At 34.1% G+C, this 17590-nt stretch overlaps 1 protein-coding gene across 3 annotated transcripts in view; it reads left to right on the top strand.

Moving 5' to 3' along the window:
* Nucleotides 1-17590, top strand: part of TRMT1L (tRNA methyltransferase 1 like) — a 36688-nt gene that overhangs the window by 6311 nt on the left and 12787 nt on the right. For all 3 annotated transcript variants that reach the window (XM_018060722.1, XM_018060721.1, XM_018060723.1), the window contains 8 exons: nucleotides 391-504; nucleotides 3893-3957; nucleotides 5539-5668; nucleotides 7052-7175; nucleotides 7663-7742; nucleotides 12055-12304; nucleotides 12708-12920; nucleotides 14263-14453. In XM_018060722.1, coding sequence (XP_017916211.1) covers nucleotides 391-504; nucleotides 3893-3957; nucleotides 5539-5668; nucleotides 7052-7175; nucleotides 7663-7742; nucleotides 12055-12304; nucleotides 12708-12920; nucleotides 14263-14453 — 1167 coding nt within the window. The remainder of the gene's footprint in view (nucleotides 1-390; nucleotides 505-3892; nucleotides 3958-5538; nucleotides 5669-7051; nucleotides 7176-7662; nucleotides 7743-12054; nucleotides 12305-12707; nucleotides 12921-14262; nucleotides 14454-17590) is intronic.

Raw genomic sequence — 17590 nt, 5'->3', positions numbered from 1 at the left:
GTGTGACAACAGCTGCCTTTTCCCCTGCCCAAAGTGCAGAACGACATTCTTTCTGGAAGACATTTTGCCTGGGGTGATATCATGTAGTTTATCATTTCCTCATCCTCTCCATGTCTGGTGGTGACAGGGATATCAGCTCGCCACAGAGAGGAGAGTTTTGGGGTAAAAATCAGTGACTGACCATGTCCTAAAACAATTATTGTTAAGTACCTGCTGAGGCAAGAATGACTTCACCTTAATAAATGTTAAGAAAGATGTTATCTAAGGGGTGTGTGTGTGTTTTGAGAGGCAAGGGTGAGAAAGGGTCCCCTGTTAACTTCTTTTGTAGCCAAATTTAAGCATGAATAGCTGGTATATTCTCTGCTTTATTGGTTCTTTTTTCATTAACAGGAAACAAACAGGCTTGTCCATTGTGCCCCAAGGAGAAATTCAGAGCTTGTAATAGTCATAAGCTTCATCGTCACCTTCAGAATTTACACTGGAAAGTCTCCGTTGAATTTGAAGGTTTGTATTTTTGTGCTTGCTAAAAAGTGATGTAAATGAAATTCAGGATTTTGTACTAGTTTTGGAATTTTACTGACAACATAATCAAGTATCTTCAGTTTAAAATTATGAAGGATATAATGCCCATCTTTTAATGTATTTATTAATAAAAGACCACATAGTTCTGTAGGCAGTAGATATTTATGATGCCAGTGTTTAGTTTGGCAAACCATTATTAAGTATCTGTTCTGTGCTGGGTACTTGGCTTGGCCCTGAAGGTCCACATTACTTACTGAACCATGTTTCCATAAGTTTTACTTTTCCTTTCTTTATTAGAACAACTACAGTTTTTAATTAACTATGATTAGTATTAACTCCAGTAATAGTTTTGAAGGTATAATAAAAATAAAACAAGAAAATAATTGGTATGAATATTGGAAAAGAGAAGATAACATCTCTTTTTTTCCCTGCTGCTGACTTAAAAATAAGCAGAGTTAATGAGAGTTTTTGGAACAATGGTGAGATATAAGATAAATATTCAAAATCAAAATCAGAGCCTTTCTCTACTCTGGATAAATGGAAATGAGGGAAAAAGCAGTTACAACAGTGACAAAAATGGCACAATTTGAGGGAGTAAGTTTAACAAGAGGATTCAAATGAAGAAATGAATGAAGTTGTAGGACAAAAAACACGATTTTACCAAGTTAAAAGACTTCCTGGGGAGAGTGATTTATTGTTAGATCTGAGGTAGTGAATTACGGATTATATGTGTTTAGTTACTTAGTCATGTCCGACTCTTTGTGACCCCGTGGACTGTAACCCGCCAGGCTCCTTGGTCCATGGGACTTCCCAGGCAAGAATACTGGAGTGGATTGCCATTTCCTTCTCCAATGGATGATATATTACAGCCTTTTTTTAGAAACAAATTTAGCAACATTTAAGAAATTTTAAATATTTTTCCACCAGGCACTCCCTCTGCTAAGAGTCAACGAAGCAATAGACAGAGATGTGCAAGAATGTTCACTGCAGCATGTGCTTAGAAACAAAAACTTGGAACTAAAAATCAGAGATGATTGAATAAATTATGGTACAGACCATGAAATATTATGCAGCCATTGAGAAGAGTGTATTAGATCTATACTAGCTTGCTTGGAAGGATTTTCATGGTAAACTGAAAATAGCAATGAAAGTGAAGCCACTCAGTCGTGTCCGACTCTTTGGGACCCCATGGATGGTAACCTACCAGGCTCCACGATCCATGGGATTTTCCAGGCAAGAATACTGGAGTGGGCTGCCATTTCCTTTTCCAGGGGATCTTCCCAACCCAGGGATTGAACCCAGGTCTCCTGCATTGCAGACAGACGCTTTACTGTCTGAGCCACTAGGGAAGCCCAAAAATAGCAATATATATGATAAAAACAAAAATACTCCCCTCCCCCCAAAAAACCCTAAACATGTATATACTTAAATTTGTATATCATTATGCAAGTATACTTACTGAAATGTGGTTATCTGGAGTTTCAACCAGACTGAATAAAATAGTCATTATAAGACACCCCAAAAAGAAGCCAGAACTAGACCAGAGCTATTTTCTTAGTGTTATAGTATTGGTAAAAGGTTATCACTAGTTACTTAGAGAAAAAGTGAATTAGAAACTAATTCAGAAGTCATACTATCTTATGTTTTATTATTTATAAGAATGTATAGTAAACCATATTGACTTCTTAACAAAAAAAGATCTCATTTTAATTACAAAGATAATTAAGTAATTGCTTGGTTTAAGGCATTATTTAATCTTTGGTCTCTCTCCTCCAAGTTATTCTCTTTTGTTTGATGGTTCATGGTATTTCTTTACTGTCATGTTCTTTAGGCTGTTGCGTTCTTTCACATGGTGGTGATCTGGTAGATGGGGAATATGATAGCTTTTGTCTTTGTGAACAGGCTTCAAAGTAGTTGGCAAATATTTTGAATAAGATCTGCTGAAGGAATAGAAATGAGATGAAGGACAAAATAAGAATGCCTTACCTAACTGGAGAAGACTGCATTAGATGTGAGAAAGAAGAACATGTCTTCAGATTTAGCCATACAGCTGTTGAGAGGCACCTAGTGGAGGCAGCCTGGAGGGCACATAAACCTGGAAAGGTTTGGGCTAGAGATACATATTTGGGAGTTATCAGAATATAGATGGTATTTAAAGCTGAAAGTCTGGATGGAACGACCTTAAGAGTACGTATAGGTAGAAAAGGAAATGGTCCAAGGTCTGAGTCCTGAGACACTTCAACATATACAGCTAAGAAAAATGATTGGATGTAAAGTGAACTGAACTAGAAGTATGAGAAGAAGGAAGTTAGAGATAAGTATACAGTTTTTGAGTTAGGAGTAACTGGAAGACTTTATTATTCATTAAAAAAGTGAAAAAAGAAACCTGGTTCAAGAGTCAAGTGAAAAGTTTAGTCCTTGACAGTAGGTTTTGTTTTTTAACGTTTTTTGGTTACGCTGGGTCTTCATTGCTGTGCGCAGGGCCACTCTGTTGCAATGTGTGGGCTTCTTGTTGCTGTTCCGTGGCTTCTCTTGTTGTGGAGCCCAGGGTCTAGAAGCATGGGCTTCAGGAGTTGCGGCACCTGGGCTCTAGAGCTCAGGCTAAGAAATTGTAGTGCACAGACTTAGTTGCTCTGTAGCATGTGCAATCTTACTGGGCCAGGGATTGAACCCGTTTCCCGTGCATTCGCGGGCAGATTCTTATCCTTTACATCAGTAGGGAAGTCCTTGACAATAGGTTTTGAAATAACCACTTACATGTCTTGAATAGGCAATTGGAAGTAGAGATCTGGCCCTCAGGAATGAGTTGATAGTAGAGCTATAATTTGGAATTCCTTCTCATAGGGGAGATAGTCGCAATCATGAAAGGCATTCAAGTTAGTTAGGAAGTGAGAAAAAATTTATGTAGCAGATCCATCATACAGAAAACCTACATTTTAGAGTATGAGAGAGGGAAGAGGATCTGTAAAGATTAAGTAGAAAGTACACGAAGAGAACTAAGTGCCGTATCATTGATGAAGAAGAGGCTGTGTAATAGTAAATGCAGCATAAGGCAAGAAGATGAAGCGAGAAAAAGTCAAGATGGCAAAAAGTAGATGATAAAACTGAGTTCCAAAGAAGCTACATGACGAATGCAAGATAGCAGATGTTTTTGGAACAACCATATTCTGAACCTAGATCTCTTGTATATGTTTTTATACCGTGTCATATATAACAAATGTATAAAACTAAGGCGGTCTCATTCAGATAAATTATGACATTACAAATACAAGAATAATCCCCATTATTCTTATAAAATTTGGTAGTAATTTTAATAATAATTGAACTTTTGATGAGCAGTGATAAGACAAGCAGCAGTTCTTCATTCTAGGTTACCGGATGTGCATCTGTCACTTACCTTGTCGACCGGTGAAACCAAACATTATTGGAGAACAGGTAATCACACGTTAGATTTGTTATTTTTAGATTTAGCTATCTCTAAAGGAAGTACGGTTTTTACTTGCTTAAAGACTAAAATGTGTATATTCAGCAATGAGACTTAACTTTCAGATTTTGTTTTCAAGGGCTTTCAGATTACCATAGTAGGAAAAATAAGAAATGTATGAAAATTGTTACTGTATTGAACTTTTCATTCTATAGTTTTTAATTTCAGTCAGATCACCTGCTATCATATGTTCGAAAGGAAAATTAACCCACATACTAATTTTGAAATGGAGAATTTAAATAGAAAGCACTTTTTTTCTTTCAAAATAAATTTTGGTCATGGAATAAGAACTTTTAATTTCTGTGGTTTACTAAGTGTCATAACATGTGTTGATTCATACTCATCCTCCCTGTGCTCTTTCTCTTAATTTGTCAAAGGACAGAATGAAGACACTTCTGACATCTCAGTAACTTTAAAAAGTACATGTGTTTGTATTAGGATACATTTAACCTTTGGGGAATACAAATTATAAAATATTTTATAGTAACATTATCTTGAATGCATATTAGCTTAATAAATCATTATTAGTAAATTTTCCTTTCAGGCCACACACAAAAAGTAAAGTACTGGGGGAGAAAAACATTTCTTAAGTATACTTTGTCAGGATAATGCTTGGTCCACTAACCCTATCTAAGGTATTTTGAGTATGATAACCACAATGCCATAAATTGTGGAATGTTCTTGACTGTTCTGTCCTTGCCCTGTGATCACGAGTAAAGAGTAAGACGTCATCATAAGCAGGAAAGAGCTACTGGAAGTCTTCTTGTTCTTAACGAAATAAGAAACTAAAAAGTGAGAACTTTTTACTTGGAAAAATAGACTTTTTATTCTGTCTTTAACACTTAGGAGTGTGCTAGCACTAGCTCAGATTTCCAGAAATCTGAAGGGCCAGTTGTTAAATGTGGCCATCATCAAAAATTTAAAAATGTGAACTTACAAGTAAATAAATTATATTAAAAACAAAAGTAATGAATACTCACAACTCACTGCTTCCCAGTTATCTTACTACATCTGTGCTCGTGCGTCATTTGTGTATATGTACTGTATCTGCATGGTGGCAGTGTTCTCTGCTGTGATACTGCACATCTCTTCCCTAATTCACATTCAGTGATGTCACATGGGTAGCTTGAAATGTCACATTTGGAGCTTGACATTGGCTATGGTAGAGTATTTAGATCACAGACCTGCAGACGCTACAAATGAGGGCCTTATTTTCCTGGAGAGCCAGTTATACGTCTGCCAACACACTGCTGCTAGTATCGTACCATTTATAAGTGTTGCTTATAGAAGATAAGGGTACAGTTATTTGTGGATTGAATGAATGAGAAAAAACTAACAAATTAAACTTGTGACCTATTGTAACATTAAAAAGCAGATCTAAATATAGGTAAGGAAATAAAGATCCTTTCAGAGTCCCATGGCAAAATGAATACTATCTTCTAACATACTTAAATTCACAACCTTAAATAAACTTTTATTTCATTGTCTTAGTAACTTTTTTATGTATTTAAATTAAATACTCTGTTTGATAGATATCCAGTAAAATGGGCGCCCATTATCATTGTATCATTTGTTCAGCAACAATCACCAGAAGGACAGATATGCTAGGACATGTCAGGCGCCATGTGAACAAAGGAGAGACTAAATCCAGGTATATTGCTGGTGAGTTAAGCAATCTCATTAACATGTTAATAAGTAAATCCTTAAACAGTGGTCTAATTATTATTTTTAGACATCAGACAGATAGAACACTGTGACTTAACCAAATCATTTAGTTAACTGCTAATCCATCCAGTGTTGTTTTCTTTCTGTGAGACTCCCAACAGTATAAACTGGTCTCAGTTTAACAGATGTATTTAATACATGGTAGAAAAAAGCAGCTGATGCCCAGTAAATGTAGTTATCTTAATGAAAGATAATAGGATTTTATTACTCATGGCTCCTGTACCAGTAACTGTGTTATACTTGTTGTTGAAAAACACTGGAAAAAGGAGGCAGAGTGATACATAAAGACTATTTATAGTCCTGAGTGATATCAAGTTATTAGTAGCTTATTAATACTGAGGCTGTTCCTTCTCAAGAATTAAGCCTTTCTGCCCTAATTCATCCATTATGTGTATTGAATACATCTAGAATGGTACTCTGGACCATTCTTTTAAGTATTGAAAAAAGTAGTGAAATAATTATTTAAAGGGCTTAATTTTCTCACAGAACCTGGTTTGAGAAAGGCTAATCTTGTGAGATATGTGACTTGACACTTAGGTGAATACAGAAAGATATGTAACATAAGAGTAGGAAAGATTACTTTTATGTGGCATTGTAGAAAGAGAAATATAGTTTTCATTTAGTTAACATTCTGATTATAATTTGATCAAGAAATCCAAACAAAAATAATCTCAATTATTCCCCTCTACATATTATATCTCTTTTCTTAAATAATTAAAATATATTCACACAAATATATCAATATTTCATTTGAGTTTATAGGAGAATGATTCTAATGTATATTAAAAGTAGAATAATTGTTTTATACATTAGCTTATAGCTGTTGGAATATTTGTGATTTAAAATCACAAAAATATTTAAGTCAAGCATGTTCAGGAAATAGAGTGACTCTTAGTCATCCATGCTAGCTAATGGAATGTAACCACACAGGTTAATTTTCTAACATTTAAACCATAATAAAATATGTGTTTAGCAACCAGCCTCTATAAACACAATATAGCGTTTGATGAATAAAGGTTATTTTAGCATTTGGCATGATCTTAGGGTAATTGTCCATAATTAGGTGTACAGATACATTGATGTGCCAGACAGTTAAGATTTTAAGCTGATAAACTTTAATTCACCAAATACTTAACGAAATGATGCTCTTTTCCGTAGACAGTGCTCTGTAGATCAATTTTCGGTGATTTTTTTCACATCTACTCAATTGATTTCATTAACATGAAACTATTATAAAGGAAGGTTATTTTTTATGTTGTTCTTGATATTTATAATTATTTTCTATTTCACTGGAAATCTTTTCTTTTTCCTTAATTTTAGCTTCTGCTGCTAAACCACCTAAAGAAATTCTGAAAGAGGCAGACACAGATGTACAAGTTTGTCCTAACTATTCTGTACCTCAGAAAACAGATTCTTATTTTAATCCCAAAATGAAACTGAATCGGTAAGATAAATTTTAAAAAGGGTTATAGAATGCTTCAGATGCTTCAATTCATTACAATGTACCTTCTCTTAATCTTTTTGTTCTAATATATTGAAATTTAAAAGTAGGTATGGAATGAAAATCGTTTATTTTAGCATTTTCTCAGAATGATTGTTGTATTTTTCTGCCAAACCAATTTTTTTCTCGGAGTAAAGTAGGTCTAACTTTATATAAAATTAAAGGAACAGGGGCCTGTTGGGCCCCCTGATGGGCCTGTGCCAAGTTTTTTAAATAGAATCATTGTTCATAGTAAATACTTGTTAATAGAATGCAATTTGACTAATAGTTTAATTTCACAGGTTTTTAGTTCTTATAGTATTAAGGAATATGTTTCTCTTTTCAAAGTAGTTTGCACAGTAAATAGGAACACTTTCTCACTGTTCTTAAAATCCACAATGATGAAACCATGGTACAGTAAAATTATTTCAGATTATTATCCTTCTTCTAGGCAGCTGATATTCTGTACACTGGCTGCTCTGGCTAAGGAGCGAAAACCTTTAGAATGTCTAGATGCCTTTGGAGCAACTGGTAAGTGATAAAGCTTTTTTTGGAACCTCACTTTATCAAATCTGTACAGTATCTTTTCTTTCCCTTTATTTTTTCCTTGTTGTTGTTTAGCCACTTTGAGAACTAAGGGTTTGTTTATATCATGTGCACCTCAAGAGGTTTTTTTTCCAGTTTTATTGAGAAGGAATTGGCATACATTACTGTATGGGTGTACAAGTCTAATTAAGATGCGGAGCAGGATGGTTTGGTTTACATATACAATAGGTTCAGCTAATATCCATCATCTCATATAGATAAGTAAGAAGAAAAAAAAAGTTTCTCCTTGTGATGAGAACTCTTAGAATTTATCTTCTTAACTTTCCTCTATACAAGTATTACCTATATTTAATCATCATGTTGTACATTTCATCCCTAGTACTTATTTATCTTATAATTGGAAGTTTGTGCATACTTGCTAGACTTCCTGTACAGTATCTTTTCTTAGGAAATGTATATGGATATCATATCAAACAAAGTATTTTTATATTAAAAAAATGCAAGGCAAATTTTTTATTGTGGAAAATTTTCAAATATATACAAAACTAGAGTATATAATAAGTGAATTCCTTTATATCCATCACTCAGTCTTATATCTGTATTCCTGTGCACTTTCCCTCATAACTCATTGCCCTGTACTCTTCTGTCTCCTTTATTTTGAAGCAAATAACAGATATGTCATTTCATCTGTAAATATTTCCATGGGATCTGTAAAAGATAGTGAAGTGAAAGTCGCTCAGTTATGTCCAACTCTTTGCGACCCCATGGACTGAGTCCATGGAATTCTGTAGGCCAGAATAAGGGAGTGGGTAGCCTTTCCCTTCTCCAGGGGATCTTCCCAACCCAGGGGTAGAACCCAGGTCTCCTGCATTGCGGGCAGATTCTTTACCAGCTGAGCCATAAGGGAAGCCCAAGAATACTGGAGTGGGTAACCTCCCTTCTCCAGCAGATCTTCCCGACCCAGGAATCAAACTGGGGTCTCCTGCACTATAGGTGGATTGTTTACCAACTGAGCCGTGAGGGAAGCTTGTAAAAGATAAGGACTTTTTCAAAATTAAAACCCATATACCATATCACACCTAAAAAATTAAGAATAATTCTTTAATGTCATCAAATGTTTAGATAGACCTAATTATTTCATAATTTTTTAAAAATTTAAGTCAGAATCCAAAGACTATATATTTCAGTTGTTTGATAGATCTCAAGACTCTTTTTAACCTATATTCCTTTTCATCATTTTGTGTGTATGTGTGATAATTATTTGTTGATATAAGAGGTCATTTGTCCTTTAGAGTTTCCCACAGTCTAGATTTTTGCTGATTGTGTCGTCATGGTTCATATAAGATATTCCTCTATTTCTGTAAATTGGTAGTTGTATGTTCAGGTTTGGTCATATTCAGACAGGATTTTTTTTTTTTTTTTTTTTTGCAAGAATACTTGTTTGCAGCAGTCAGTAAGCACTTGGTGTTTGGTTGATGTGTGTGTGTGTGTGTGTTGCAGTAAACATTGCCTACGTATTAGGCAATGAGATATTATGGTGAAATTTTAAAGACTGAGAACATTTTTCCCAAAAGGACATAACAGTATAGAAAAGATTGGAAAATGTAGAAAACTTCTAAAAAGCCGCTTGTACCCTATCCAAGTTTTTCTTCTTAAAAGTTATAGGAGTGTATTCTTGGGAAGTTTGTACCGATAGGATGAAAGCACGACCTAGCTCTGCTTAAATTCCTCACCTCAGAGAGAAGTAGTGGTTGGAAGCATGGACTGTGGAGTCAGACTGACTGCATTCAAACCCCAGCTTTATAACATGCCAGCTGTCTAACCACAGGAAATTATGCTTTAATTTGCTTTATCTATCCAAAAGAAGGTACCTACCTTAAAATAATGTAAAGATTAAGGAAATTAATACATGTAAAGAAATTAGAACAGTATCTGGTATATAGCAAATGCTATAAAAGTATTCAGTATCATCATTGTTGTATTATTACTACTACTACTATCATCATCATTAGTAATGTCTCAGTGTAGAAATGGTAAAAGTGATGAAGTAATGATTCTAAGGTGATCACATCCTCTGAGCCGGTCAAATTTTAAATATGAATCATTTTTTTATTACTCCTTTTCCCACCATTATCCCCACACTCAGCTATGGATCTGTTCTAATTTTTCATTTGTATTGTGACTCATACTCTTTTTCATTCCATATCCACCAATAGAGTGATTTTTAGCAATTATATCTGTCTAATCTGTCTTGCATGCCGTTGCCAAACAGCTTTTGCTCTGAAACACTGAATTGATCATGTTGCTTTTCAGTCAGAAAAGTCATGCATCTTAATTGCCTAGAGTTCAACTTCTCAGATTGCAATTTAATATCCTCCATAATCTGATCACAGTCTACTTTTCCAGATTTATTTCCCACCATTTTCCCTCACACAATCTTCCCCCACCCTTGTGTTTTACATTCAGTAATGTTTATTAAATGTCTATCCCTGGTGGCTTTAGTGGTAAAGAACGCACCTGCCAGTACAAGAGACATAAGAGATGTGGGTTCAATTCCTGGGTCAGGAAGATCCCTTGGAGGAGAGATTTGAACCCACTCCAGTATTCTTGCCTGGAAAATCCCATGGACAGAGGAGCCTAGTGGGCTACAGTCCACAGTCTCATGGAGTCAGACATGACTGAAGTGACTTAGCATGCAGCAGCATACCTACACTGGATACTATATATGTTTCTTAACAGTGGAGTCATTTTATTTTCCTTTTTCCCCCCTCTAGTTTTGTTGAGATATAGTCAACATATATAACACTGTATATGCTTTAGGTATACAACATAATGATTAAGCTATATGCATGTAGTGTAAGACAATCAAAAAAGTTTAAATCCATCTCCTCACATGGTTATAGATTTTTTTCCCCTTTCTGATGAGATCTGCTCGCTTAGTCAGTTTCAAATAAATAGTATTGTGAACTGTAATTTCCCTCCTGTACATTTTATCCCCAGAACATCTTTCTGTTATAACTGCAAGTTTGTCCCCTTTGACTACATTCACTCAGTTCTCCCATGCCTCCAGTCTCCTCCTCTGGCAGCCTCAAATATGATCTCCATTTCTGTGATTTGGGTTTTTTTTTTCAGATTCCATGTTTAATTTAAATCATAAGGTATTTGTCTTTCTCTGACTTATTTCACTTAGTGTAATACTTTCAAGCTCCATCTGTGTTGTCTGAAATGGCAGGATTGCCTTCTGTTTATGGCTGAATAGTTTTCTGTTGGGTGTATATATACCACATGTTCTTTATTCATTCATCCATCAATGGATACTTCAGTTATGTCCATGTCTTGGCTCTTATAAATAATACTGCAATGAATGACTCCTCTTTTTTAACCTGAAACATTAAAATTATTGTTTAGGAAGATCTTTTCTTTTTAATGTGCCTTTGTAAACTTAAATAAAGCTCATAGCAGTCATTTTGCTTGTTTCCCCATCTCTAAAATGTAGATATTAGAACTTGTTTCACAAGCTTATCTTAAGAATAGGAAAATAAATGTAAAGACAATGGCACATAGTAGATGTTAATTTTTTACATTAAGGAGGCACATGTATGCAGATGGTCAGCACTTCCAGTAAATCGGGGCTTTTTTACTCTGTGTTGGCTAGGCTTGTGTCACCATCTTCCATTTTGCAGTGAATGTCCCTTATGACTCAAATCCAACAGGTATAGAAAACCTGTGAGAGCGCCCTCTTGGTCTCAATTCCTCTTGATCATTTGCTTACACATACAAGGTTGTTTTTCATTCACAATGATGCTATCGTGCAGTATTTGAAAAGCATTCGTCCAGGAAAGTTGTTTTCATATTTTCGTGTATTAGAATAAGCTGCAGCAGGACGAATTCCGGCTTCTCAACTTCTTTTTAAGTAGAGAAACCCCACTCTTACTCACACTGTACATTGGATTTCTCTGTAAGATTTTGTTTGAAAAAAAAGTATTCCATTGTAAGAAGAAAGGAAAAAAAAATCCTATTAAGCCCTAAATAAAGAATATACATAGGTATTTTATTTGAACATGGACTACAGAACAGTTTTTTAAGAACTATTAATGGAAATCTGCAGGATACATTTTCTTATGGTAAATCTTCTTAAGAGGCATTTCAGTGAGAAAGTTGAATAAGAATTACTTTTGAAAATACTAAGATTTTGAAACATTTATTTCTGTTATTTAAAAAATTATATTCTTTATTTTTATTATAGTTTTTACTCTTTATAATTTAAAAACCCATTTTTCTTCCAATTTCTCCTAAGGGATAATGGGATTACAATGGGCAAAACATCTTGGAAATGCAGTCAAGGTTACAATTAATGATTTGAATGAAAACTCTGTGACGTTGATTCAGGAGAACTGCCATTTAAACAAATTGAAAGTGGTTGTGGACAGTAAGGAAAAGGAAGAAAGGGAAGATATTCTGGAAGAAGGAGAGGAAAACCTTGGTAATATTAAGGTGACCAAAATGGATGCCAATGTACTAATGCATTTGAGATCTTTTGATTTCATGTAAGTGAAAAATTTTTTCTGTCACTTTCTAAACTGACTTGGATTTGATGAGAGGTGGGGTAGAGAGGGGGCCGTTAAAAATTAAGGTAGTTTGTCATTGTTTATTTATTTAAATTAATACAATATTTTGGCATTGGCTTAAGGAATGCCATGAGAGCACTTTCTAGCATTTGAAGTAAAATGCCTGGGCATGATAACTTTTCTCTAAGCATGTTTTATTTTCACATGTCTAAGATGGAATGTGATCCTTTTATTGCTTACTTTAAAACCATAGTTAATGTTTTTAAAATAGATTTATGAAGTACTTTTGAATCCATGGAACTTTATCATTAGAAATATGGCAATGGTATGATTTTGGATACTAGTATGATTTTAAATATATCCATATTCTTTCTGATTTTAGACACCTAGATCCTTTTGGAACATCTGTGAACTATCTTGATTCGGCATTCAGAAATATAAGAAACCTTGGCATAGTGTCAGTGACTTCTACAGATATCAGTTCTTTATATGCCAAGGCACAACACGTTGCCCGGCGTCACTACGGCTGTAATATTGTCCGAACTGAATATTACAAGGAGCTAGCTGCAAGAATTGTTGTAGCTGCAGTGGCAAGGTACCAAATGGCCAACCTTTGTATGTCTGAGTATATGATAGAAAGAAATAATATTACAAGAAGTGCTTATTTCATTCTTCAAAATATGCACAAAATACAAATTCTGTATTTTGTATATGTGATCTTGATTTTTTTGGAACTCTTATGTTGTATGCTAGAATTTTATTTAAAAGCTTGTGCGTAAAATAGTTTAATCTCCATTTTAAAATGTTATTTAAGTAAAGTAGTAAGAAAGAAAAAATGAAAGTTAACTTCAAATCATTTTGTTTCAACAAACATAGGGTAGATATAGGGTAGTAGCACCACAAAAAGGGAAAGCAAAAATTGATCTTAGATTTAGAAATGATCATTATTTAATGTCCATTTCATCTTATCTTTATTTATATAGTTTGAAAAAAATGATGGCTTATAAATTTGATTCTGTGAAATGATCTCACCTGTAAAACAAAAAGTTCTGTTTCTCATCAGACTTTCTAAACAATTGAAGCAAGGAAGACTTTGAGCACCCATTTTATGCATAAAGTTATGCTAGAGGAATAGTAATATACAATCTCAATGAATATTAAGATTACAGATCCTTAGAGCCGTGCTGTCACCAACGCCAGCACCAGTTTCACAGCATTTAGACTGAAATTCTTACCTCAGCAAAAATACAGATTATTAGACTTCATAGACCTTTAGGATTATTCCTAAATAACTAAAACTTCTGATGTTCACTTGATACATGCCAAGGACCTACTGTACATACTTTAAAATGTTTATAATGTAACAGCAAATTCAAAGCAGTACATACAGACTAAGTTAGTGTACAACTGTAGAGGGAAAACTGAGTACATAAATGGTGTATCAAGTAGAATTTAATACAAAAGTATATAAATGTAATAATGGCAAGGACTTTGCTTATTCATTTTTTACCAGCTGTTCAGCAGCCCTGCATGTATTTAGTACTCAGTAAGCATACATTGTTTGGAAGAAGCTTTTGTAGAGAAAAGTAGGTAAAAAGAAAGAAAGATGGTTGTGATGACGAGAAACAAAGTGACATTAGAAACCAAAGAATATTGAGAAGATATCAGAAAGGAACATGTGTAATTCCTAAAAGCCTGCCAAGTGTCCTGTAATTTCCTGTGTTTCAGTTTGTGTAAAAGTTACAGTATATAGTATATATCTTTTATAGCCACTTTTTTATATATCTTTTAAAACCACTGCTACAAAGAGTTAAATTTTTCTTATTTTCCCATAACCCTTCCATAGTGTATGTACTGTCCAAGTTAATATGGTCAATATAATGCCAAACAAAGTAAAATGATAAGCTCCCAAAACAACTTACAAAATTTTTTTCCAGAGCTGCAGCCCGATGTAACAAAGGCATAGAAGTACTGTTTGCAGTGGCTCTGGAACATTTTGTGTTGGTTGTTGTGAGAGTTTTGAGGGGGCCAACTTCTGCAGATGAAACAGCCAAGAAGATTCAGTACCTAATCCATTGTCAGTGGTGTGAAGAGAGAATTTTTCAGAAGGATGGTAATATGGTAGAAGGTAAATGCAAGTTTCTTCTGACTGAATATTGTGTTGAATTTGTGTGTAAGCCTCCAATGAATAAGCCTTTATCACATCCCTAATTTATACATATTGTTGTCCTTTGATTTTAAAGATTACAGTGCTAACTTTATTTCCTATACTGGATTTCCTTTCATCAACAGACAAGACATTCGTGTGAGTTCATTAAAGTCATTTACTCATTATAATTTATGCTCTCTAGCCATGCCTTCTGTTGAAACGTCTAGAAATAACTTAGTTTCCACTGTCACTAATTTTAGGAACATTAAGTCAGATTACTTCTTTGTTTGGGATGTTTCAAATCATTAATTTTATAAAAATAATGGTCATGTTTCTGACTGAATATAAAAGCCATCAGTTGTAAAACTCATCCAGTAAATATTTATTGAGCCTCTACTATATGCCAGGCCTGGGGACTCAGAGGAAAAAGATGTGGCATGTGCCCTCATCAAGCTGTTTCTAATTTGCTTTTCTGGGACATGGAAGCAGTTGCCCGTTGTTTTCTGTTAGCTTCTTAACATTTTTGAAATGTGGATTTTTAGGAACTCTTTATATAGTAGAATTTAACCCTCGTGGTATGATACAATAGTTGCAGATATTTTTTCTCATTTTGTCACTTGTGTTTGCATCTTTTTTTATTTTTTCATGCAGACATTTTTTATTGTTTCTGTTGTAAAATTAATCAGACGCTTAATGTACTCTGTATTTTGTCTGTAGTTGGAAAAAGCTTTCCAATCCTAAATTATTCAGAGGTTATGTTTTATTGACTAGGTCACCTCTTGTCCACTTATTTGAGAATACCATGTTTATCTTATACTAAAATTCCACATGGATTTGAATTTCTTTTTGGATTTTCTGTTCTGTTCCAGTGGTTGGAAGTTCATGCATTCATTCACTTCTACTCATTTTAGTGTTTTTAATATCTGTTAAGGCAGTCACTTCTCAGAGCTCTATTTTTAGAGTGTTCTGACACTGGATCCTTTTTTTGCTTAATGCAAGATAAATAAATAAACCAGTTGGTAGTTTATCTTGACCACATTGAATTAAGGAGGAGATGTGGTTTTGAACCCACCATGCTCTTCTTCTGTCCGAGTACTTCTGCTAGTGTTAACTGATAGTAGGAATGGAGGGCATGCCGTTATATTCCTTTGTTTGAGTTCTCTCTGGTGCTTTCAGATTTGTGCATGAAGCTGGGATACCTATCACTTATCAGTCAAAGTACCAATCAGCACTTTGACTGTATCATTACAGTGCCTTTTGGCTTCTATTATTTCTGATTAAAAGTTAGTTGTATTGTTGTTCCCTTGTACTTGATACTTAGTGTTTCAAGATTCTTTTTGCAGCTTTCAGCAGTTTGGTTATAATATGTCTCAGTGAGTCTCTTTGTGTTCATCCTCCTTGGAATTCAGAGCTTCTTAGGGCCAGAGGTAATTGTTTTTTTTTTTAATCAAATTTGGGGCACTATTTTGCTTCTCCAACCTAAATCTTTATCACTTCAAACTGGATACAGATATCTTCTGTAACCTGCTAATCATGGATTAAAGGAGTCATGTAATCAGCCTTTTCAAGTACAGTTTTCTAACCAATCCCTTTAACAGTTGTCCTAGAGCTACTCTAGTAGCATTCATCTTTGCTTTTTAGCTTCATATAGCCCCTAGGCTATTTCTACCTTTAATAGCTATTCCCTCCAGAATGGTTTTCTTCCAGTAGTACTCTCTCTCAGCTTATAAGCTTTTAGCAGTACTGAATGATTGGGACGTATGATGACTTATCTTATTTTCTAGCAGTATTTAGGAATTATTCACAAAAATATATTTTTCTGTCATTTCTAAAGATTTGGAATAAGAGAAGCCAACTCTAAATGCCCAGGCCACCATCCTAATCTTGGTTTAAATGCAACAGAGTCAGAAAGGTTATAGAATCCACTTGGCTTTTTAAAATATAAATTTCATAAATATCTTTGATGAAACTTGGGAGAGTTTTGGTCCTCCTAGATAAATGGTATAGTGCCCTGTGGTTTCTTTTCTATTTTTTCCTAATTTAATTTTCTTTTATGTAAGAAATAATACACATCTTCAGTGTTTAAAAGGATATCACTAATGTGAGTTTCACGTCAATTGAAAAAAAAAAAAAACCTCAGTGTTTCTTTTTACCTCGTACCCCAGTGTTACTGATGGTATTTCTACCTTTAAAATTATGAACCAATTCTTACATGGAGATTTTTATCCTTTCATTTCTCACCATGAATGTTTTACAATATCAGTGAGTAACTAAACTCAAATACACTCTGCTCAAATTTGATCCTGAATCTGTAGAAACTTAACATCTTTCCTTCTCCTTCAGGAGTCCTTCATGTTGCTTTAATGCTGATACTACATGGTTGTTTTTTTTTAATTGTTTTAAAAATTGAAGAATATTTGATTAACACTGTTGTGTTAATTTCTGTTGTACAGCAAAGTGGCTCAGTTATACATGTATATACACCCTTTTTCATATTCTTTTCCATTGTGGTTTATCCCGGGAGACTTGATATAGTTCCTTGTGCTAAACAGTAGGACCTTGTTTTCTATCCATTCTAAATGTAATAGTTTACATCTACTAACCCAAACTTCCAGTTCATCCCTTTCCTGCCACAAGCCTCAATGTCTGAGTCTGTTTCTGTTTTGTAGATAGGTTCATTTGTGCCATATTTTAGATTCCACATATAACTGGTATTATATGGAATTTGTCACTAGAGTGTTTTTTTAATCAAACATTTTAAAGGATTTTTTACTTAATAAATTACTATTAAGTAATATGAATTGTTTTCTCATTGTTTGTAATCATATAGGACTTACAGAGTATAAATGAGTGTTTCTTTCCAAAAAGTCAGATCACTTAGAATTTTTTGTTTATCAATATGTAGTATATAATTTAAAAAATCAAATAGTTCTGCATCTTATTAATAAAGTAATGATATCTGCCCCACTCCCTAAAGTAACCAGCTATTAATAAAAATCTTACAGCTGTTTCTTCTAATGTTTAAAGTCTCTAATGTTTGATATCTTCCTTATTTCTAAGTTATATTGCCTATATCTTCCTTTCATGAAGACAACTATTCAGCATCTCAGACCAGC

The sequence above is a fragment of the Capra hircus genome, chromosome 16 (genome assembly GCF_001704415.2).
Source record: "Capra hircus breed San Clemente chromosome 16, ASM170441v1, whole genome shotgun sequence".
NCBI classification, from domain to species: Eukaryota; Metazoa; Chordata; class Mammalia; order Artiodactyla; family Bovidae; genus Capra; species Capra hircus.
This window is presented reverse-complemented; position numbering and strand designations above follow the sequence as displayed.